Raw genomic sequence first — 25,242 nt, forward strand, 5'->3', positions numbered from 1 at the left:
GGTGCTCTGAGAATGTGCTAAATAGCGAATAGCTTTACTGCACAGTTTAAGTGGTCTTGTGTAGCAATTCAGGGGGCTGACACCTTGATTTTGAAGAAACAGTGATACGTGTTTTCCAATTTTTAGGTCTAAAGGTGGAGATAACACACTGTGGACAAATGAAAAGAAAGTACAGAGTGTGCAATGTCACCAGACGACCAGCAAGTCACCAAACGTAAAGTATTTTGCTTCTTTTTTAAGCGTATGTTTAATCTCAGGCTGGAAAAGTATCTTGCCTGCACTGACATAGGAAAAGTTGTCTTGAAAAATGATACTTTCTTTGATCAATATATTTAAAATACACCTCAAAGTATTTTCCCAATTTTGCTGTTCTCTTTGTTCTATTTTTATTCTGTAACGAGTGTCACGGCATTTGAACCGATCACTTTGTTTTAAGTCTGTGGTGGTGTGGATTTTTTGGGTTTGGTGGGGTTTTTTTTTTCATTTATGGATTTCTTCAACGTTGGAAGAACAGGGTGCCCTATTGGTAGCACGATGTTTCCCAGAACTGTTGAGTAGAAAAGGAGTGCCAATTGGGATCAGCTTTCTAACCTTGCTTATTGCCAATCTATTTTTCTTCTGGAAAAAATGTTTATTTTTAATCACTAACCAGAGTTTTGCAGATAACTTGAATATGGAGGTATTTATTCCCATTTTTAAGAAAGTAGTATAAGGACCAAAACTGATACCAGCTTTTTACAAGAAGATAACTGATCAATATCTAAATCTGGTATTTAATTGTTTGGGCTTTGTTTCATGCCCTTTCAGTGATGTATTATATTAATGAAAAGACAATATTTGTGCCACCTTGATGTAAGTATGTGCCAATGTGTGTGCATTTCTAACGTACAGAAAGAACGAAATGCATTTCTGAAGCAATAATTGGTTTTGCAACTCTCATAGTAGGCTTGCTATTTTCTGTGCATGGCATATCGTAAAATGTAGTACTGTGAGTATCCCAAATGAGCAGAAAACGTTAGTCTTTGTCTCTAAGGCACCCGCTCTCAGGAAACTTAATTTGTAGCTTCAGGTATCAAGAATGTTAGAGAAGTAGCCTTCTGTGGTACTATTAGAAGACACACGGTAGTGGCAATGATGGAATCTTAATTATAGAAGTACACTTGCATCATTTCAGCAAGATAGATTTAATCTCCAGTAAGCTTAACTTGTCCCAGGAAGTGTGTTGAGCAAGTCTGGGAAAGTACTCTACATGAAGTAATGGCTCATTTTCATACTTGATTTCCAATAGATTCCCACTTCAGCAGGAGAATGGACAAACAGTTGAATGCACTGTAGCTCAGTATTTTAAGGACAGGCACAAATTAGTTTTACGCTATCCTCACCTTCCATGTTTACAAGTTGGACAGGAGCAGAAACACACATACCTTCCTCTTGAGGCAAGTAAACTTTTAAATACTACTGTATTCTGGGAATGGGGGAAGGCGGGCAGAGGAAAAAAGGCTCAAATGTTGACAAACTATTTTTTGAGTAGCCAACTTTAGAAATTGTGTGGTGCAGCAATGGGGAAAAAAACCCCAACCAAACCAAAAAACAGTTGCATTGTGTTTTTTAACTTCCTTTGTGTGGGGATATTTTAGGTGTGCAACATAGTGGCAGGACAAAGATGCATAAAGAAACTCACTGACAATCAAACTTCCACTATGATTCGAGCAACTGCCAGATCAGCACCTGACCGTCAAGAAGAGATTAGCAAATTGGTGAGTGTTCTGTTGAAGTTGTGTAGTAATGGACTTAATTTTTCTCTTACTATTAGCAGATACTAAATAGTTTGTGCACTACACGCAGGTTATGAACTTGTTTTCATAAGACTTTCTCCATTAATCAGAGAAATACATTCTCACAGAAGATTTTCAAGTGTTCTTTTGGTGCTTTATTTCAAATTTTGAGGCATCCATGTAACCAAGTGGAATTAAGAGAGGCTCTGAATGCTTGGCATCACCCGTATATAAGGGGTATGTGCCCAAACACAGGTTATCTCAGAAGAGTTTTAGATCTCATTAAAACCTTCTTTTTCTGCAAGAAATACCTAATTCCTTTTAATTTCAGATGCGGAGTGCGAGTTTTAATACCGACCCTTATGTTCGTGAATTTGGAATAATGGTCAAAGATGAAATGACAGATGTGACCGGTAGAGTCTTACAGCCCCCTTCAATCCTCTATGGAGGCAGGGTATGTTGAACAGATACTGTACGATCTGTGATAGCTTCGATGACTAGCTGTGATAACTTCTATAATATGGTTGCTTTAAATGAATGATGTTGGGTGTAATGGGATAAAGTCATCATAGGTGTAATGTTTAGAACTTAAATATAATTTTTGAAAGTCCTTAAATGTAATGGGCATGTTGTGTGTGATGATGCTCTGTCCCTCAATCGCATCTTTATTTCTGAAAGTAAAGTGTCGTGGTTTAACCTCAGTCGGCAACTGAGCACCACACAGCTGCTTGCTCACTTCCCCCCGGTGGGAAGGGGGAGAGAATCAGAAGGGTAAAAGTGAGAAAACTTGTGGGTTGAGATAAGGACAGTTTAATAAGTAAAGCAAAAGCCATGCGTCCAAATGTCCCCCTCTTCCTTCTTCTTCCCCCAGCTTTATATGCTGAGCATGACGTCACATGGTATGGAATGTCCCTTTGGCCAGTCTGGCTGTGCCCCCTCCCAGCTTCTTGTGCACCTCCAGCCTTCTCAGTCGGCAGAGCATGGGAAGCTGAAAAGTCCTTGACTAGTGTAAGCACTACCTAGCAACAACTAAAACATCAGTGTGTTATCAACTTTGTTCTCATCCTAAATGCAAAACAAAACACAGCACTGTACCAGCTACTAGGAAGGAAATTAACTCTATCCCTGCCGAAACCAGGACATAAAGCTAGGGTGAAAATGCACTTATATAAACTTAAGAGAAAAATGTGTGCAAGCTGTGGTTTTTTTTTTCACACACTGTTTTATTGTGTGTTGCAAGAAGAAACCTGCAAGTAGTGGTTCAAATCGGTGTGTATGGAGAACAACAGAGGCCATTTCAGTTATTTCTGTTCTTTTTTGCCTCCCCTAACTCTGAAATCTTTCTGAACTTCTGGTTGGTTTTGAGTGTTCTGGGTGGAGCGGCTGTGTTTAGGACAACTATCTTAAGGTATTATCTCTATCAGCATATTTTTCTCTAGAGCCATCTCTTCCTGTTGGAGTATTTACTCACAGGTTTTTTCTTTACAGTGGCTTTTCAGATGGCCTTTCTGACATCTTCTTACTGTGGTGTCTTTCAAAAAAAGCCTGAGAAACAGCTTTTTTATCAACTATATAACGTGTCTTGTTTTTATGCAAGACGGAAGCTTTGATAGCTGGGATAACTTAATTTGTGAAGGCTTCTGATGAACCTCTTCTAGATCATGCATTGCCAACTGAAGATAGTTCTGTCCCTATGCACAAATCAGACTGCTACCTCTATAAACCCGCAATGGGAGAGGATCTTGCATTTTCTACCTAAAGCTCTTCAGACAAAATCAGGCAGATTAGCTCAAACCTTCCTTCACTGACAGGTTAAGATAACTCAGCTGTCTTTGCCTGATCCTGATTAGGGAGAGTGCTCTCATGAACTATTCTGGCACCAGGGGAACAGAGGGAACAAGAGCTTAAATGGCACATGAATGATGGAAAGTTGGAGCGGGGGAGGTACTGCCTTCAGCAGACACAACTTTTTGCAAAATGAATTACCAAACTTGTGTCCTGAAAAATTCCCATAAATTTTAGCTGCTGCTGCTAAATGAGAAGGCAGACATCATGGTAACTTGTCTAAAACATCTACAGGATACTAATACTTATTAAGGTAATTAACATCACCAGAATTACTTTAGTGATCTTCTTATATCCCTTGTCCTCTAGATAATCTATCACAGTAATGTCTGCTTGATGGGAGGAAAAAAGTATTGCGCAGGTCAAAGTTGAATAACTGATCATCTTTTGTCAGCTTGTTCACATTTTTTCTAGAGTTGTGTCAGTGACATCGAACCACTATTTGCCTCTACTTAGTGATGTGTAAAATATTGATAATACTTAAATTAAATTGCTCTTGGAAAGTTCACTGAGCAGTTGTAAAGTTGCTGTAGAAATGTACGTTCTTGTTAACTTTACATACCAAGCATGAATCTGACTTACTATTCATATGTAATTTCTATCTGCTGCTGATTTATATAACCAAAGGAAACCATCAACAATAAAAATGGAACAATATGAGCTTTATTTTTATGAGCTTTATTTTTCACCAGGCTAGCAAGCTGTCTTGCTACAGTGATAAAATGATCTTTATAAGATAGGATAGATGTTTGAACAGTGGAGAGAAAGACCTGAGAATATAAATAGCCTGCTAGTTGGAGGGAAGTAGAATCATAACTGATTTTTGTTAGCATGAATCAATTTTTGCATTAGTGTTTTGGGGGTGTTTTTGTTTTTCCACTTCCAGAATAAAGCAATTGCTACACCAGTTCAAGGAGTCTGGGACATGAGGAATAAACAGTTTCACACTGGAATTGAAATAAAAGTTTGGGCAATTGCATGCTTTGCTCCCCAGCGCCAATGCACTGAAGTTCATCTTAAGTAAGTGTGTTTCATAAGATGGTGATTTTATTTTTTATTATGTATGGAAATACCATTTCACTTATTTGTTTAGAATATATATTTTGTTAAATTGTTTAACGTATGGCAATACATCTTTAACAGTGCTTTCGATGTTCTGTGTTTTGCATGATGCCAATATGATTTCAACGCTAGCATCATGAAATCCTCCAAATCAGGCATTCCAAAAGCAATTTATACTATATGGCAGGTTTCTGACCAGTGAGGCCTTAGGACAGAGTTTGATGACTGAAATGATGTAATGATGGGTGTTTATCACTAAGTGTTTGTCAAGAATGAAAGCTAACATGTATGTCGTCTTAGGTTCTTTTCCTGGTTATATGGAATAGATTTATTTGTGCAGAATTTATTTAAAAGGAAAGTTTTAAAAAGCAATCCAACTTTTTGTCTAAAACTTTCTACCCTCTAGAGTTACCGTAATGTGCAAGTTGCTGTATTCGCAAGATGAGTAGGACTAGTTGTTTTGTTGACTTTGAGCATTTGAATCTTTAGATGGAACATGATTGTTAAAAGACTATTGTTAAAAGTGATATCTACCATTCTTAGATCAAGGACAGTGTGCATGCCTGTATAGATGGATTGTCTTAATTTCTTCGTTTGCACACAGTTGCTTTCCCTTCATGCATGGGCTAGTGCAGCTCTTATAGCTGCCCTTGCAGTTGACTCAGCTGTTAGTTGTAAGGTGAACGCAAGACAGTGATTGTTTATAACAACGGTATTGCCATAACAGTGTTCCTTTAGATGATTTGCCAAATAGCTTGGGAATTTTTCCCTAACAAGTGGTGAGCAAACAGTGGTAATCTTACACAATGGGAAGAAAAGTAAAAGGTAAGGCTAGGGACTTGTTCTCTCCAGGTACATGGCAGGAACTAAGCTGCCAGAGAATTTTCCCTTCCACACTGTTGCTTCTGGTGGAAATGCTGTGTAGGAGAAGTTTTGAGAGATAGGCAGAAGTCTTCAACATAATGAGCTAAAATAAAATTATTTGATGGCTTAGATGGAGTTTGTCCTTACCATGAAAGGACATTCCTTCATACTAGGAATATGGCTGCATCCAATTGCATCTTGTTGCTTCTCGTTACATCTTGTTGAGCAAGTTGGGACTCGGCTGCTGTAGATCCATCAGAGTAAACACCTTCAAAATCCCTAAAAGTCTTCAAAATCATCCTGCTTTACCTCTCAGGAACAGGGAGAGAACCTTTCCTCTTGGACACAATACTTACAGATGAACTTCCAAAGGCTCAAAACCTGTGCTGTTTTAGACTTGCACGTTCTGCCACTGACTCTGCTTATAGTGGTGAGTGCCTGTTTTGCCAGGGAAGATGCTTAATGTGCCTGTTTTCTGCAAGAAGCCACAAGCTGCAGGGCTGAAGCTCACAGACTGTTACGATTCATGAAAGTTAACAATGGGTTTGGAAGAAACTAAATCTTCACACCCTCTCAGTGGGTAAGACCGTATTATCTGGCACCCTTTGGTGAAGATGAGCAACTTTAGACACCTATGGGGTCATCTACTCCAAAACAATAAAAGGGGCTTTGTCAGCATTTATGTCAGTTAAGCATTGCTACCTGGGATCATGCGTTTGCTATGCTGGTCATTAAACCAAGTGCCAAAGAAGGACATCTCTGGCTGTGTCTGCACTAGTGTTTTAGTTTGGATCAGGAGTGCATATTTGAAGTGATGCTCCTGATGGTCACCAATTGCCATACCATGTTCTGCATCAAGGAGCAGCCTGAGTGTACAATGTGGATTTTTTTTTTGATAAAACTGGACTAGAAGATGTGCTTCAGCCACTAATGGACATTCAGCCCACTGCACCAGACTACAGCCACTCTGACGAAAAATCCCAGAAACACATGTAGCGTGGATGTTGGTCCCTCGGCACCAAGTACTCCGCTCTACAGGTCTGCACTGTGACACCTCACTACTTGTTCATCTTGCCTTTGTTTTATTGGGATGGGACTTATATACTACTCATGCACCACTGACTGCAGGCATCTAACCTGGAGAAGCCATGACTTTGAAGATGCTTTCCAGACTGAGTATACTTTTATAGAGCCCTAGACTCCTACACTGAAGTGCTTTTGATTTGTCTTGCTTACAACAGGCGCAGTGTCTTCTTGGTGTCCCTTCAAAAGGAAAGATAGGCAAACGCTACCATGTCAACAAGAGCCAGGAGAAGGAGGCAGGCTGCAATGCAGCATACCCTGCTAGCAGGGGGCCTGAAGCAGTCTTCACCGATAAAAGCCTCTGACAAAATTAGGTTGCCTCTGTTTCCAACCAATTCCATCAAAGGGTGACTTATATTTGCACCATCCTTGGAGAAGGTTTGTCTTCACCTCCCAGGATACACCTTTTCTCTGATATCTAGCAAGGTTTTCTTGTGCATAATTCTTGATGTTAGATCAATTCGCCGAGACACAATTGCTGGTAACTTCTGTTGGTTGTTTTCCTCACCCAGAAAAAGAAGGAGCTCCGTCCATTCTGTAGTGGTAGTACCACACGGAAGTATGGTAGAACAGGCTATCCAAAAATATCATCGTTGCAGTGTTTTTGCAAAAAGTAGCTTATATTATATCTCCCATAGAAAGATCAAATAAGGTGGAATTTGCTTTGGAAATGAAGTTTTTATTAATGGTGTTATTTATACAGTGTATTTCCTCATCTTCCCCGTCTTTCCTTCAGTGACTACATAGGCACAGTCAATTAAAGGTGCACTTGGGGTAAATTCCCAGGTTTTTGGACAGTGCAACTCTGCAAGTTTAACAGGATTGTTCCATTAAAAATAAGAACAAAAATCAAGATGGATTTTGCTACCTGAGAATCTAATGTATTTATTTACATCCATTAGGTCCTTTACAGAACAACTGAGGAAGATTTCCAGAGATGCAGGAATGCCAATCCAGGGGCAGCCGTGCTTCTGTAAATATGCGCAGGGAGCTGACAGTGTGGAGCCTATGTTCAGACATCTCAAGAACACTTATACTGGGCTGCAGCTTGTTGTAGTAATTTTGCCAGGAAAAACGCCAGTCTATGGTCAGTAAGTGCAAATCATGAGCGCGTGTGTTTCAGTCACAGTTTCATGTAATTTTTGTGAAGTATCTGAATGACAGGAAGTTTAATTCTGGTTTAACTATATGAATTCCATTTAGGGAATGGGCTCTAAATTAATTACTATTCTTGTGCTGCATGATGTTTTATGTTAAGACCTTAATTCTTTTCAGCATTTTTGTCTATGCTTTTAATTTGCTTTTCCACGTTCTTCCTGTTGGTTGCGTTTGAGAGGCAGTTTGTAAGTGAGAAAGCTAAACCAGGGCTTTTGTGAAATTGATATGCAGTGGATTAAAACATACTATAATTTGCATGCTAAAAATTCCAAGTGATTGAAGAAGTAATGACCTCAAGAACCGTGTAGCTTTTAGAACATCTTTTAGAGCATCTTTGCTTACTCATGCCATCACCCTTTGGCAAAAAAAGTTGAGTGAAGGAGAAGATTTCTGCCAATTGATTTTTCCTACTCTTTCAGATTTTTAACTCTTGGGTTGCAAGGACACAAATGCACGGAAGGTGAAAACTCGGCAACTTAAACTGTTTTTTGGAAACAAATTGACGATTAGTGCATTTTACATAGCACGTATACATAAGTTTTAATATGTTTTAGATAAACCATGCATTTTGGTTTTAACTAGCTCTTCCTATAGGCAAGACTGCTTGTTTTCCTATCCTGCCTTCCTTTTTTCACTTACCTTGCCTAATTGGAGCACTATCCACTATTTTTCTCCCTTAGCTTCATGGACTCTCTCTTCTCTAATGGCTCAGATCTACCAAGCAGCTGTAGATTTGTTTTATCCCATCCCTCACCAATTTAATATAGCAGAAAATAATTTCCTAACTTTCTTTTTCCAAGATCATTTCATATAAGCTAAAAAACATTAAAAAAGGAACCTTAATGAAATAGTACCTTTTTCTCCCTTGAATTCAGCCTTGCAAAGGAAGTGGCTCATCTCTTATTTGTTCAATAGAGATTCAGTGCAAAATGACATTTTCACTTTCCCTGCTTGGCATTAAAAGGGGACTCTTTCCTCTACTTCACCACTGAGAGGATGTGGTACCACTCTCATCTCCTTTCCTTGTCATTATCTTTAATTATAGTTCTTTCTGCCCTCTCTAATCATCTCTCTCTATTTTCTCCCTGCGCTTTTCCATACTCTTGCACTTCCTATACTCACAGTCTTGTCTTTTCTCCTCTTCTCACCCTGCTCCTCAAAAAGCCCCTTTCCCTCTCCTGTTGCCAAAGGGTGGTTGCATCTTCTCTGAGCCTGTCTTGGAGCCTAAATTTCTTCTTTTCCTGAGTGGAAGACTATGGCTCTCTTAAAACCTTTTTGTCTCAATTTTATTGTTAACAATAGGATTTGTTTTAACCTTTTGAATAGTACAGTTCTTGAATTTCTTTTGGAGTTTTTATGGGCCATCCTTTGCTAAACTGGCCACTTTTTATGCAAGTGATAAACTTGCAGTGCTGAACTGATAAACTGGTTGGCTGAATATTACTCAGCACGTTACTACTAAGTTTGCGTTACTAGTCCAGTGTTTAATAATGAAACACATGCTCATCGTCCTAATATTGTCTGCATTGCCTACTTCAGTAGCCAGAGGTTCTTCCATGCTGATGATAAAACACTATAATTCTAAAATTACAATTAATGTAACTTAAAAAAAATTCTTAGTTAAAATAAGCCACTGGTGCCCTTAGTTATATTTAGGACCCAGTTACTGCGCTGTCAGCAGGTGGAGCAGTACAGAACTGGGAGGAGATTTATTGGAGGCTGGGTTTGGGGATTAGGTTTCTTGTTTCTTTAAGCCTAATGACCACTTTGCTAAAACTCTAGGTGTAGTTAATTGTCACTGAATTAATGTCTCCTACATTGTTTGATTTGCAATATGCAAATATTTTTTGTTTTTTCTTCGTTTTGCAGCGGAGGTGAAGCGTGTTGGTGACACTGTGCTGGGAATGGCTACACAGTGCGTTCAGATGAAAAATGTGCAAAGAACAACCCCGCAAACTCTGTCTAACCTTTGCTTAAAAATAAATGTCAAATTAGGAGGCGTAAATAATATTTTACTGCCACAGGGAAGGTAAGCCATCTTTCAAAGAGGAAGAGGGTATTGTATTGTAAAGAGAACATGCATCATATTAAGATAACTGGGTGCTTTTATCTGTAGTCATAACACTATAGTTTAAGTGACTATTCAGATGAACTATCTTTTGGTTTCTAATAAATAGTCCTGCAAAAGTTAGGTTACGAAGACTGGAGAGGAGTACTTGTTCCAGTTGAAATTTATAATAAAAACATTGTTATTGCAATCTGACCATTGAAGTATACAACTCTCATTTGAATGAAAAATTTACAATATTTTATTTGCCTTGAGTTTTCAGAAACAAATAGTGACCATCTTGAATAGTAGTGCCTTTTCCTTTATAGTTTAATTGTGGCCAAGATTCTTCATTTTGTTGTATGTCTTAACTTACATAGATTTAAAAAAAAAAAACAAAAATCGGGAGCAGAAAAACTCCTTATTGGTTTCCAGGTCCAGTTTACCTTGCGATTTCTTATTAGTATTACATTGGTAAGTTTTATTTATACTGTGACTATATTCTGTGAAGCTGCTTTGATACTATTGAATTCCATATCTGACATGTCACTGAAGTCCTGCATGTAGTTGAGTGGGAGTGAAATAAGTATCTTCTTATTTGTAAAAAAGGAGGGACCCTGCTGTTAAAGACTAAATTTGGTTTGGGTATCATCTTAAAACAAATGTTCTTAAATTGAAACTTTTCATCAGTTTTATTGAAAAATCAGTGACAAGAAATTCTAATGGAAGAATGAACAAAGTACAGCTTGTTTTGCCTACCTGTGCAGGATAGAGAAAGCTAGTATAAAGATATATAAAGTTACTTTAATCAAAATGAACAACCAGGTTTCTCCCTCAGTAAAAAGGTGGCGTTTTTACAATCATTGCATTTCAAGTTGTAGAGAGAGCTCAGGGAAAAACCTGCTACATCGTTCTTGGGAGCCTGTTTCAAAGTCAACATTCTGTTTTGCACAGATAAGCAAATTTTCACTTCGACGTATTTAGGCTAGTCAGAAGGCAGCTGCTGAAAAATAATCCAACAACAAGTACTTAGGGGAAAAAGGAACACATTATCAGAAGAGATATATATTTTGTGTATCTTGTTAAATTCTGTTTATTGAACTAAATATACTCAGCCTGGGTAATGTGCTTGTTGGAGACTTCTATTAAAGCAACTAAAAATCATCATATTACAGAGCATGCATTTGAAAAAGGCCCAGTGGGGTTTTTTTTGTTGGTTTTTGAGTTTGGTTTTGTTTTTCAAAAAGGAGTTAAAGATACTGCTGTGGAAACAAAACGGAAACACACACACTGTATAAGTAGTTTTATGCTGGATTCATAAACATAAGGTCTCTGTTAAGTGGCATGTGTTGACAACAATGTGGCCAGAAAGTGGAATTCTGCTCATTATACCAATAAACTATGCATTCATGAAAATGGAAGTAAGTAAAGGGGGGGGGGGGGGGAAAACTACACACAACACCTAGGCATTCTGGAAAAGTGCAGGTTTTGGGTATTTAAAACAGAACTCTCTAATTATTATTTTCTGTTGGCTGAGGGGACGGGAATAGAACAGCTTTTTATTTGTATAATTGCATTGTGAGTTACATTGTTATAATTACCTTCAAATTCCTTTTTAGAGAAGGTCTGAAAACAGCTGAATCTATCTACATAACTGTTCCCCCCCACACCCACATACACACGAAAAAATTCTGGTGGCCTAAGATTTCCTGTTTAAAATTGTTTTATTAAGGAATAGAGTTGAAGCTTAAAACTTCCAGTGTTGTGTTTTGGTGTTCCACTCTTGATGCAGTGGATTAATATCTTAACTTAAAGGTTTGTTTAAAACTTTGAAGCATAATTTTTTAAAAATCTACTTTTAAAATAATACATATGATATCCACAATTTTTGTACTTCCTTACCAATGCTATTTTTTTGTTCAGAAACAAAATCATAGCATCTGTATACGTGCACAGTCCTTTAATTTTCTCAGATGCTACTTGATGCTAAGGAATCAACTTTTATCCTTTTCTATGGTCTAATTAATAAAGGCTGCAATTCTCCAAGTTAAAAAAAAAAAAGGATTTTTTAACTCTTTTTTTTAATGAAAAGTAACAATTAGCTACGCTTTAAAAATATGCCTAAGTATTTAGTACGAGAACCCTAATCAGGACTTCTAATTACTGTCATAGTACAAGTGACCAACTCTGATCAAGTGCAAATTGTTGACTAATTCACTGCAAGAGTATAGAGTGCTATTTACTTGAGTTACAATGTGCTTTATTAAGCATAAGCCTTGCTGCTTTTACAAATTTGCTTTCTCTTTATCAGACCACCAGTATTTCAACAGCCTGTCATATTCCTTGGTGCAGATGTAACTCATCCACCGGCTGGAGATGGAAAAAAGCCTTCCATTGCTGCAGTGAGTAAATTGTGTAATGATCTTTAACCCCTGCTCTCTCCTGCTGCTCTGCTCTAATGCATTTTATTACTTTCAGTTCTTTTGTGGTCCCTTTCTTCTGATTGCCTGATTATAGTCTTATAAATTATTTTTCTGCAGGAATCTAATGAAACTTTGGAGAGCTTGCTCTGATACTAATTACTGAAATGTGTGTATTAGCTTGTAAAATGCCTGAGCTGCTAATGCACAGAGGAGCTTTTCTATTAGCTGATATTTATCAGCAACCTGTAATAAGCTGGTGCATGTTTAAATCTGCTTTTTCAGCAGTTTAAAAATGTTAAGAATTTATCTATTACTGATAGGGAACTAGGCTGGCTCAGTTGTGGTTTTTGGGGATTCAAGCTTCCTGACAACACAAAATGTGCAGTAATATCTTGGAAATGTACTCCTACTATTTAATACAGGGAAAGGCCTTTGACTTGCTTTATGTCAAACACCTGTAATGGCTGCTCTGGCTCATTTAATCATTAAGATCTTTGGTGACAGTATATGCAGTATCTTAGCCTGTGGTGCTAAATAAACAAATACCTGTTTTAAAAAGTTACACACACGTGTCCAGGGAAAACTGCGTGGAGATGTGCTTAGTCGTGATTTTTGACATACGGAATTTGGATTTTTTTTGTTTGTCTTCTTATTTTTAGTATTTTAAGTCCCATGCCACTTTTACAATATATGAATTTTGATGTTTCATAAACAGAAAAATCCCTTCCCTTGGCGAGTGGTGTCTGTTTGGTGTGGGTATTTCTGTGGTGCCTCACCATTTCAGTTTTATGGATTCATCCACAGTGTCCCAGAAAAGCACTTGGTCTTCAGGAGTTCAAATTCCTATGCTGCAGTCCTAACTAAATCAATGGTTTCATGGTATCAGTGTTTCAAATTGTATTTGTTTTTTTTAACTGTATGTAGGTGCAAATGGGAAATTAGTCTTTTAGATTTAAAATGAGTGTTCTGTTTCAGCAGGGTATGTTACCACAGGTAGACTAACCTCAAAGCTCTCTCCAAGCACATCATGATTTTGACTACATCTTTGCTCGGTCAACCCCTTAGTTTACAAGATACTCTTAAAAAGATAGTGCAGTTATCTTCATGAAATACCTTTATTAAAGTGCTTTTAAGTTTGGTTTGATATAAGCATTTTTTTCAACAGGTTGTAGGAAGCATGGATGCTCATCCTAATCGATACTGTGCCACTGTTCGGGTCCAGCAGCACCGCCAAGAAATCATTCAAGATTTGGCTGCCATGGTCAGGGAGCTGCTTATTCAGTTCTACAAATCAACCAGATTTAAACCAACTCGTATAATCTTCTACAGAGATGGCGTTTCTGAGGGGCAGTTTCAACAGGTTTTGTTTGTTGTTTTTTTTGAGATTTTGATTATGTAGTTGTCTGGTAGTAATGTAGTTTTATGTAGCTGGAGTTATGAAAAGAAGTATACCCTCAATAAATCTTCCCTCAATAAATTTGTTGGATTCTAACCAAGCAGAGCAGGGAAAGTGTTTTCATATTTTTCATGAGCTTTTTTAAAAATATTTTTCCCCTTTAAAATACTTCCCTCTGCAAAATTATAAATGATAAAGTGTAGTTTTAGCACTCAAGTTGTCCTCAACATCTCTGACCTCAAGATAGATTAGTCAAACTGTATCCCGTAGAACTTGGACAGTAAAGAAAAACTAAGTGGTGGTTAATTTTCCTGCTTTTTTCAAAAGGATTAATAAATGCTGTATTTTCACACTGTCACTTTTAATTCATTCCTGATAAAATTCAACAAATACTTTCTTGCATTTATTTTGTTTTCCTAAAATATGGTAGTTGTAAGCAATATTTTTCTATATATTTTAAAGATATTTACATACTTTCCAGTATTTTTATATGTAAATTAAAAGATACAGAATTCAGTCAACTTCTCAAAATCCAAGGGGAAGGGAGCAAAGGTCACTTAGTAAACTTGAATTAATAGAATAATCTTTGTATGAACTTTTGGTATTTTTTGTTCCCATTTATCACTGGTTTTCACTGAATTTTTAATTTATAATTAACCCAAATCAGTGCTTTTTGTTTTATTGCACTTCCCCCTCTCTCAGTTTTTATTGATGCCTGTAGTCCTGCATGAGAGTTCACAAAGCTGGGAAGGAGCATGCAGTTGAGCAATTCTGGATTTTATCCCTTGTACTAGTCTGAAAAATAATAATTAGGCCGTTGTCTATTCAACAGCCTAATTAAATGTTCATTTGTATTTGGCAGTTAAAGAGATTTTGACATACAGCTTATTAGTCCAAGCCTCGTGCTTGGAGCTGAACAAATATGGAACCAGCTCTCGCCTGGCTCGGGAAACTGGTGATCTAATTTGTTCTCATTAAGTGAAGAATTTAAGGTTTGGTCCTGCATGCTTTCACATCTCATTACTCGGAGTGACAATGCAAGAAGGAACATGATAAATAAGAGTAATCTGTAGATAAGTAAGAGTAATCTGTAAGATAGTTATTTTTCATCATACATCTTTATGTTTATGATGCAGGTTCTCCATCATGAATTACTAGCTATCAGAGAAGCATGCATTAAACTAGAAAAGGATTACCAGCCTGGAATTACATTTATAGTTGTGCAGAAAAGGCATCACACCAGACTCTTCTGTACAGATAAAAACGAACGGGTATGTTCTAATTGTGACCGGCAAGTATCTAGCAGGCAGCCAAGTTACCTATTACTGCTTATTTAAGCAGTAAGAGACTTGTTTGAAGAACTGCATAATATAGTGGGTGAGATCTTTCTGCCTGGAAAGGAAAACCTTCGTTTTCTGTCCCATATAATAAACTGGCAAGAAGCTTTTATGAAATGTCAGCAGGATGTGCCTTTCAACAAGTCTGTTCATCCTTTTTTAAGTTCATCAAAGTTTTCAGGTTTCTTTTCAGTTTGGGTTTTTTTTTTCCTGTCTCAAGACCCTCAAGGGTTGAGATTGATCTGAGTAGTGTAGGGTTTATAATGTAGATGTCTACATCTGGAACAGTTACCTCAGGCACTCTGTAAATGGAGATCTGTTTAGTATTTCCAATGTACTTTAAGGCACATTTCATCTGATTCTAGCGCTAGTGAGTTCACTGGTTTGGTTGCCATTGACTATAGAGTGACTCTTGGGTTGCCAGCTGGGATGTAGACACCTGCACAGTAGACACTGAAATCGTTAGGTAAGGTGAAACCTACACTTCGAGAATACTTTCTTTTCCATTAATGCTACCTTTAAGGTATCTTACGTGTCTAATGTCTTAAACACGTGGATTTCGGTTTGGACATATCAAGTGTCACAACACATTATTTGTAGTACTGAACATCTCAAATTGTTTTATGAGTGTTTCACAGTTGTTGTTGCATCTGTGTGAAGTATATGTAGAAATAGTTGCTTCCACCTTTCTGGGTGGAGAGGAGACTCCTCAAGTCTAGGATGGAGTCATTGCTGTAAATGGAGAGTTACTAATGGCAAACCTCTGTTCACAGATAGGGTTTTTCATGTTCTTTTTCCTTCTGTCAGGCTTCTCCGTGTGAACATTTGAAGCCCACTAGGCTTCAAGGCAATAATTAATAACTTTTAATGCTGACATGAAGGTAATTTTTATACTGATAACATGCTATGATTACAGTTAAATTGTTTTAAAGTAAAGAGTATTTTTAAGTTCTGCTTTGATGTAAAGTGTTTTTGAGGGAAGAAGAGGCCTGTCTTACAACTATGGATTGTCCTCTGCCAGTTATAAACAAGAAGTTACAGAGGAATAACCTGTCCTGGAATGGGAAGGTGAAAAGAATTTGACAAATCAGTTGCAGGAAATTCTTTTTACATTAATCGGAAAAGCTAATCTTTGTAGGTAGCTTCTCAGGAGATTTTGCAGCTCGTCTTTTTTTTTTTTTCCCTCTGTAGTAGAGACACTCCAGGTTTTCAGTTGAAGAAAAAAAATTCAGTTTTGCTCATTCTTTCTTGACTTTTTGCTTTTTACAGATTTTTTTTTTCCTTGTGTTTTTTTCCTTACTGTACAGCTGAAAAGAAAAAACTTTGTGTGTGCCTTACTACATCTGCATTTTCTGTTCACACAGGTTGGAAAAAGCGGAAACATTCCAGCTGGTACCACAGTGGACACAAAAATCACCCATCCATCAGAGTTTGACTTTTACCTCTGTAGTCATGCTGGTATTCAGGTACAGCATTTTGTGTGGGATGGTAACTTTCAAAGCTAACACTGGCTGGGGGGGTTTTTTTTGTTTTTTTTTCAGGAGACAAGTGGTACAACTTCTGTTCTTTACACAGGAGACAAGTGGTACAACTTCCATCTGTGTATTTCGGCTTTTCATCTGTGCCATCCATAGTGCTCTTCTGTCATTGTCAAAATCTGAAAGAAATAATGAAACTAAATAGATATGCAGCACACCCTGTGCATTTAGTTTATTGTGCTTCTCTCCTGTCTGTGTGCTGCTTTGGATGGTAGCGAGGTATTTGTACTATTTTACAGAGCTGCCTCTTGCATCAAATCCTCTTGAAATGTGCATCCAGTTCCTAGGAAACAACTAATACATTTAGATAGCACTGTTGTAGTTTCACATTTTCTTGTGATTTCTTCTTCCCAGTCAGAAACTTTTAATCAACAACAGTACTGAAAGTCAACATCTGATATTGTCTAAAAAAGTGTATTCAATAGGGACACAAGTTAAGACTACTGTTAGCTATTAATGTTTTACCTAAAGCTACTTTATATGATGGCTTTTTGTCAGATCTAAGTTTCACAAGATGAAAGTGCATTTCGGGAAGATCATTTAATTTCAGTAACAGGGATGAAATTCTAGAAAATACGCAATCCTATCAAAAAATGCAAAGGGATTAGTTATATGGGGAGCAAGGAGGAAGGTTGTTTGCCTTTTTAAAGGAAAAATGTGCTGAAGTGTATGGAATTGCTCACATGTGATCTTTGAGGAAGCAGCCAGTTATACTGCAGTTCACCTGCAGAGGTGGAAATCTAAAGAAATGTTTTTGAAATGCTGACATCCTGTGTGATCTATCTTCAGGGAACAAGCAGACCTTCTCATTACCATGTCCTCTGGGATGACAATCGTTTCTCTTCAGATGAACTGCAGATTCTTACCTACCAGCTGTGTCATACGTATGTACGCTGTACTCGTTCTGTTTCCATCCCTGCACCAGCATATTACGCGCACCTGGTTGCCTTCAGAGCCAGGTATCATCTGGTGGATAAAGAACACGATAGGTGAGTTGCATAGTTTTGAATTATTACAGAATTTGAAAGGAAGCAGGAAGAAAGTGGGCTTGTTAATTCTGGGGTCAGTAGTATCGTCAGCAGTTTGGGGGTAAATCTGGTCTTACCACTGAATTATATTTCGGAAAAAAGTAGATGTTCCTGTATGCTTCTGTGCTTCTTTTCTGTTTCAGAACTTCAGTGGTGTTTTAAGGGTAATTAACTTTTGACAGTTCTGTTCAGAAGCAATGTAATGGCAGAGATCATCAAGCACTTGCTAAAGCAGTTCAAGTTCATCAGGACACGTTGCGCACTATGTACTTTGCTTGACATGTTTTAATGTTTAGCGACTCAGTACAATACAGAGTTGGATTCACATGAGACCAGCTGCACTTAGACCAACAGTTGCCCAAGCTACAGTGACAGCCAGCAATGAGTGATGCATCTTAATTTTTTTTTTCCCATTTGCAAGAAAGCCTTCCGTCCAGAATTTCAGACTTGATTATGAACTGCATTCTTGTACCAACCCCACTATTGTTGGAAATGTGGTTTGCCAAAAATCTCTATACCAAATCTCTGCTTGGTATAAAACAGACCCCTATTTTATAATTAAATCAAAAGCTGTGATCTCAGGGCTTAGGGAAAAAAAGAAACACAACAAAACAAAACAACAACTCAACCCACAGAACTCCTCATTCAGTTTGCTATTCATTGAATTGCTTTTAATAATTTGGAAAGATCTAATTCATACTGAAGTTTGATGGGCTAAAATGCTGTGAATTAGCTTTTAATACAAAGGAAAGCAAAGCATTTTTTGACTATTTATGAAGCCTTGATTATTCTAGATGCATTTACAAAATTTTTATTTTCAAAAGAAGAGAGTGACAAAATTCTGGTTTTCAACTGTCTTATAAAGATTATTCTCTGTGTCTAAGGGCAGATGTATTTTCTGACGCTTGTTCTTGAATGTTTTTTATTGTGCTGCATTTGAAAATGTTTTTCATAGACTAAAGAAACATTTTAAAAAAGAATGAACTTGTACCTGAGCTTTTAATAGGTCCAGTTAGATTGGCAAAAGAAAATGTGCCATTTAAAAAAAAAAAAAAAATTTGTAAAGAATTTTTTTTTTAAAATCATACTGACAGCTAACTTTAGAATTTCTCATATAGGACTGTGACACTTACTTTCCAAAGTCTCTAAAGAATACGGGTCTGTGGTGATAAATACAGTACAATCCTTTTTCACTGTTGTTTGAGTTAATGTAAATTTTATATATGTTTAACAGTATTAATGTGATAGACTAGATGATGTTATTTATTTTTATTTACTAAGGAGTGCTCATTATACTTCTGTTGACATATCAAGAATGCTTTGGATTTAGAAATTAAAACCTTATCGTGGGGACGTTACTTTTCAAATGCAAAAATATGCAATTGACTTTGATGTGAGAGTTCAGAGATACATACAGTGTATATTGTATAGCTTGTAATTTGTAGAAAGGCTTTTTAAGCATGCACACAACATAGCAGGTTTTACCTGTGCAGTTCAGAGACGCACACGAGGCCAACATTCTACATTCATTCAAGCACAAAACAATTGTATTTTATTTATATGTTGAATATTGGTGAAGCAGGAGCTCTAGTAGAGGAGAGTGGCTCACTGTTTGTAGTTTAGACAAAAGTCAGAGAATCTATGCAGTAAAGATAAATCTTAAGAAACTGAAGTTTACTTATGAAGGGAGGTGAAACTCTCTTCATTATGCATAAGGTCAATAGTAAATGTGAGAGTTTTGCCATTCTCTTAGAAGAAGCATTAATTAAAACTGATAATTATTAGACAAACGCTTCCGTTAGTTTGCACACTGGGTTCATAAAAAAACCGTAATACATATGTAAACCATTGCACTAATTATGATGCCACAAGCAGGTTTAGAAGAGAATGGAAAAAGCCTAGGAAACGTGTTTATGCTGACTTGATTTTGTTTATTTTTCATAGGATAACTGAAATAACATGCTAAGAGGCAGGTTTTTAAAATGTAATTCTCTTCCACTGATTCATTTTGCTTCATCTTTTCCATTTTCTCTTAGCAGATGCTCAGTCACTGTTTTGAATACATTTACCTCTAGCCACTGAGACGGGCGAGTAGCTTTAACCAATACAGAGCTCTGTGCCATATACCGGATAGACTATAACCAGTTGCTGTCGAATAAGCTAGAAAATGCCCAACCTTTGCTGCATAAAGAGTTTTAGGTACATAACTTTGTGCAAGTTCAGATCTTCACCTTGTAGTAGTGTCTAGGTTGTCAGTGGTGTTCAGGTGAAATAACAATGTAAAATCTATTAATAGATTAATTGTATTATTCTAATTTGGTAATTAGGCTGCTGGGTCAGATTTTCTTCTTGGTCATAGTTATGTAAATCCAGATTTTAGATTATGCTGGTATAACAGAAAGCAAATTCCAGGTCGTATTGTCTGTCTTTCTGTGTTTCAGCCAGGTTGTACATACCTCCCCTAAAGTACTGCTAAACTGGAAAACCTTTCCACGGTGGGTGTGTTGCACTTCTCCGTGCGTTTGCTTGAGAGGTTTCAGATTTCAGTGAAGATTTTAATTTGGCAGAGTTTTATATGAGAATTATTTTTTTATATGAATTATTATTAACAAATAGGAAAAAGATCAACCATTTTAAGATGCCATTTAGTTTATTTGCTCTTCGTTATGCAGAGACCTCGTGGATGTGAAATCCATCCTCCTCTTTCCTCTTTGCGCAGATCTGGAATAAAAGACTTTATACAAGTGGTCAGATGGGGCGAGGCGGGCAGCAGCTGTCTTGACCTCAAATCTTCTGAAGCAGACTGTGGGACTTCACTGCATCCTAGCTGGGATGTATTCTTTGGGCTGGAATAGTCATTGCAGCTCTGTTTTGTGAGAAAAGGAGTATTAGGCAGACGCTTAATCTGAGAGTAGCTGTTGTCTGTGTATCCTCTTGGAATGAAGAGAAATTTTGTGTAGCTTTCCTTCCCTGAGTATGAAGAACTTGGGATGGTTATATGCATTTCAGGCTAGGGACATTTTTATCTTTTACAGATCTTTCTAAGCCTCTAATACTGCTAATTCTTTACAGCTTGATTTCTCCCTCCTTTCCTCTCCCCTCCCCCCCCAAGTGGTGAATTAATGAATAATTTAAAGCATTTTTCAAAAAAAAAAAAAAAAAAAAAAAAAAAAAAAAAAAAAAAAAAAAAAAAAAAAAAAAAAAAAAAAAAAAAAAAAAAAAAAAAAAAAAAAAAAAAAAAAAAAAAAAAAAAAAAAAAAAAAAAAAAAAAAAAAAAAAAAAAAAAAAAAAAAAAAAAAAAAAAAAAAAAAAAAAAAAAAAAAAAAGAAATTTATTAAGTATATACTTTGAAAAGTACAGCGTGCTGTAAGTCCAACAGCTATCTTTCTGGGAATATTTTTAATATAAATTACGTATTCAAAAATGTCTCCTGTCAAAAAAACCCACCACGAACACCTAAAACCCTACTGTTTTGGTTTGGTTTTTTTTCCCCCTTACCTCCCATGTGTCTTGTAAGAACAGCAATATCTCAGGTAAACACAAAGCTCAAGATGTCTCTATCTCACACACATTCCTGCTGTTGAAGTCACAGTTGAGGTTGACAGTTATAACCACTAAGTCACTATGCAGCTCAGGTCAGCAATAACCAAATGTGCATTACCCTCTGGCAGTTGGAGTTTTCTTTTTCAACCCCGGCAAAGGAATTGCGTGACTCCTGTTGCAAAAGAGCGCTGGGCAGGACCTCATCCCTTGCATTCCTCTTGCTCTCCGTTACGTTCCTGGCAATGACCAAGAACACACCAGTGCAGGTGATCCTGGTGCTTAGCAGTCTGAAAACTGGTAGTAATTGCACCCTGGTGACAAAAATGTTATTCCCATTGCAGGCATGAGCGGTGTGATGGACAAACTGACCACTGCCAGTACTGCAGTATTTCTTTTGTTTTAAGAGCATGCTTGAGAGATGAACGGATATTAATGAGTTGCCTGCTATGGATTAGTTTTCTTTGAGGATTTATGGAAATGGTAACACTATGGAAACAAAAATATTCAAAGACTGAAGCAGGTTGTAGAATCTCTGTCCTCGGAGAGGCTCAAACTTGGCTGGACGGGTCCCCGCGCAGTCTCGGCTCGCTGGACCTGCTTTGGGCAGGGGGCTGGACCAGACGTCTCCAGAGAGCCCTTCTGAAGTACGTGGTTCTATAGCAACCCCCCCAAAAAACAGCAGCAGCAAGTGCGAAATGCTCCTGTTGGGAGGCGAGAAATAATATTGACAAAGATAAAATACTTAAGTAAGTACTAAGTTGGGGTTTTCTTGTTGTTTTTGGTTTTTTTAAATGTAGGAGATATAATGCAATAATTAGGTTGACTTAGTTTGGGAAATTTCTGCTCCAGTGAATGACTATTATAACATGTCCACTCCACCTCTTCTAGCGCCCAGGAAACAGGGTTGAGTCAATCCTTAAGAGGAATTGTCCTGTTGTGAAATGGTGGAAGTAGGTGGATTTGTCTCTGCCTTATATGAGTTTGACATTCAAGATAGCCCTATGCAATTTTAACTCTTTTAGTTTGTATATATGCACTGATGTACAGAGTAAGATCACGTGTTTTTATTAGAACTCCTTATTTTGGCTTGGTTTGGGTTAGAATATTTCAGCAACCATATTTGGCTTGCTGAATTACAATCAATGATCTTCCATGTTACAGAAGCTTTGGCATATTAATTTCCTTGTTTCTAGATCTGTCAGGTTTTGGGTGAGTTGTTAGGGAAAGGTGTTGTGTCTTAATCTGCTGGAGCCAGCATGGAAAGGAAACTTTTATGCTTAAAACAAGAAATCCATGACAAATATTTTTTATGTTCATCCAGGCCTCCAGGCAATGTTCCCTGATTTGTAAAAGCAAAAAGGTAGCAAAGGTTTAGCTTTAATTCTGACTCTATCAATAACTCCTGCAGCCTTTGTCCATTTTTAACATGTCGTGTTCAGATGTTAGTAGATCACTTTTATAGCTAAGACGAGAGAATATTTCCACAAGGATTTTAAATTTAAACTTTTGAAGGGTGGGTGTGGGGGGTTAGGTTTTTGTGTGCCCAGGTTACTTTCTGAAAAGATTGACGTTTCTAATCGAGTTAAGATGCTTCTGAAGCTTTTATCTAAAGTCTTACGTGTACGTGCACAAAGGCTTTCCGTTAAATCGAAGACTGATCTGGAGGGCTTTGCGCATTGCTGCCGATGCTGTTTTCTTTACCGCACCAGTAGGTTCCTCAAATACAGTGGTCACGTGCGTCCCGCCTGTAGAAAACCCAATCTTTCTCATGCCAACGAATCTCTAAAATTTAACTGAGAGCAAGGATAGCAGGAAGGTCTGTGTTAACACCCCCCTCAGCCAAATTTAGTGGATTGCTCTAGGCTTTTTAGTGTACAAGCAGATTGTTTCTTTTTGAGGAAGAACGTTGATGTTTTGAGGTGAGAACAGGTTGGTTCTGCAGGTCACGTTTATTCAAAAGTACAAGTACTAGAAAGGCAGGACTGGGACCTTTGGAGATTTAGATGGACATACTTGCCTCTTGACATAATCCAGTAAGCATCTCTGGTGGCATAGATAACCCATGAGGGACTTTTTTTTTTTTTTTTTAAGATATCCTTTACACATTAAACAAAGGAATGTAAAAAAAGTTCTCAGTATTTTTCATACTTTATACCAGTGTAATAAAATCACATCTTTTCCTATTTTTTTTAATACTCCTCTCCTACAGTAGCATCTCTTTTTGTGTATTTGTCCTGCCACTCTGGCTTTCTCAATTTCTCATGCAGGACAGTACGTATTTTTTTTTTTAATATTACATTTGGTAACATGCTTCTTGATGCGTACATGCAGTCTTTTCTAAGGAAAACTTCAAGTAGAAGGTAATTGCACTGATTATTTTTTTTAAACTCCCTTTTTACTGTAAGACTTCTTTTTTGCATCTGCTGTAGCTGTTTGAAAATACTGTAAATAGGGCTATGTATAGCAAATACTGAAATGCTGTGGATACCATTCCTTCTTGTTCTTATATTTTTCGGAATACTGCCATATTTTACTGTATTGCGTTATGAGCTTTGGTCTTAAACGTTGTTATACTTTCTGTTTGCATTATGGTATGAATCCAAGGGCACAGTTGCTTTATTTACAGTGGAAATATTTAGGGTTTGCCTGTATTTATAAAATATTTCTTCCTTCTCTCCTCTATGCACATTTTCCCCCACACCGTAAAGATGCAAAGCCAGTTTTTAAGCTACCAACGTGCTTGTTGTCTGTGCAATGTTCAAGTGCCGATCTTGGTATCACTGTTTGATGACTAACGGCATTAATGTAACGTCCAGACTATCAACTGTAGCTGTCACGTGTTTTCCTTGCTTCTTAGCATCTGATTCTTGTGTCATATGAAGAAGAACCGGTCTGTGTGGCAGAATTAGTGGAATAATAGGGATTTGGGACCCAAGTTACAATGTCTTGCTCTCTATCCCTCTGTGGGTGTGAGGTTGTCGAGTGCAGTGGATGTTTTAGTGCTCTGAACTAAGAAATAGTGTTGCCTCTCTGATTGCCCACGTGAGAAAGCCATCAATCTCCTATCCATCAGTAATTGCCTTTTGCTTCCATAACCCTCGAGGACAGGAGAGACCCAAACTCCAGCCCCATTGTCCAGTGTTAGGATGTGAAACAGCAAGTTTTGCCTCCTGTTTCTGAGGGTTAATGACTGGAAAGATGCGTTTCTCTGAGATGGTTTTAATCCAAAGAATATGGGGGGGGGTTGTGTGTGTGTGTGTGCGTGCTTGGTGTGGCACGTAATCCATTTTATCTTATTTAGTGTTTCAGATGCTTTTTCTGTGTTGGTTCTTTGCCTGAAGTGTTAATATGAATGTAACGGCTTGGCCAAATCACTACAAAAGGTGGTTTTGTAATACTCTTTAGCTAGCAAGCAGATGCAGTTAAAGGCTACCTCCTGTATTCCTCCACAGATGAATTAATTTTCAAAGTGAACCTACTACTAAGCAGCCAAAATGCTCCTAAATGAACCGTATTTTTACTGTTTTGTTTCTTGCTGGAGAACTAGCGGTGCCATACTGTGATCTTGAAGGGCTGCTTGCCGCTCCTTCTGTCTTCCTAAGGCATAGATGTGGCTTGTGTTTGGTGCGAGGTATTAAGAAGGTATCAGAAATGACGAGGCAGATCGCACATCTAGCACGTTCACTTTTGTGCGGGGTTACTTGATAGCAGCGACTCCCTCTACAACCTGTCCCTTCACTCGCTGAATTTGTATACTGTTGTTTCCAAATGAAAAATGTTTTCGTACTTTAGCTATTGGCCGAAAAATGTCATGCTTTCACTGAAAAGGACATGAAGGTGCTTGAAATGTATTTTGAATCTGAGGCAAAAATTATGTATTGGAATTTTTTTTTAACATATTTTTTAGTTAAGTTGACGTGAGACTGTAACGGTGACAATACTATATTCCCTGCTCAGATCATTATAAACTTCAAAATGGGGGGGGGGGGGAAAAAAAACAAACCCAAAACAAAACACCAAAACCAACCCCAAACTTGAGTATGTTCATATTGTGAATATCTAGTGTCAGTTATGTGCAAAGCCTTGGCCGTAACTCAACCTTGGAATAAATGAACGCGGACTAAAGGTGCTTTAAATGACCTG

The 25,242-nt window shown here is 37.5% G+C and overlaps 1 protein-coding gene across 1 annotated transcript in view; it reads left to right on the forward strand.

The window, feature by feature from the left end:
• The window catches only part of AGO2 (argonaute 2, RISC catalytic component), a 32,981-nt gene extending 14,666 nt beyond the window's left edge, over positions 1 to 18,315 (forward strand). Inside the window, exons 6-18 of the mRNA XM_009285080.2 lie at positions 127 to 214; positions 1,289 to 1,436; positions 1,638 to 1,757; positions 2,107 to 2,229; positions 4,507 to 4,640; positions 7,532 to 7,716; positions 9,657 to 9,816; positions 12,146 to 12,236; positions 13,423 to 13,617; positions 14,790 to 14,924; positions 16,355 to 16,456; positions 17,318 to 17,517; positions 17,739 to 18,315. Coding sequence (XP_009283355.1) covers positions 127 to 214; positions 1,289 to 1,436; positions 1,638 to 1,757; positions 2,107 to 2,229; positions 4,507 to 4,640; positions 7,532 to 7,716; positions 9,657 to 9,816; positions 12,146 to 12,236; positions 13,423 to 13,617; positions 14,790 to 14,924; positions 16,355 to 16,456; positions 17,318 to 17,517; positions 17,739 to 17,835 — 1,778 coding nt within the window. The 3' untranslated portion in view covers positions 17,836 to 18,315. The remainder of the gene's footprint in view (positions 1 to 126; positions 215 to 1,288; positions 1,437 to 1,637; positions 1,758 to 2,106; positions 2,230 to 4,506; positions 4,641 to 7,531; positions 7,717 to 9,656; positions 9,817 to 12,145; positions 12,237 to 13,422; positions 13,618 to 14,789; positions 14,925 to 16,354; positions 16,457 to 17,317; positions 17,518 to 17,738) is intronic.
• Positions 18,316 to 25,242: the final 6,927 nt, after the last annotated feature.

This window comes from Aptenodytes forsteri, unplaced genomic scaffold (genome assembly GCF_000699145.1).
Source record: "Aptenodytes forsteri isolate BGI_AS27 unplaced genomic scaffold, ASM69914v1 Scaffold182, whole genome shotgun sequence".
In the NCBI taxonomy this organism is placed as follows: domain Eukaryota; kingdom Metazoa; phylum Chordata; class Aves; order Sphenisciformes; family Spheniscidae; genus Aptenodytes; species Aptenodytes forsteri.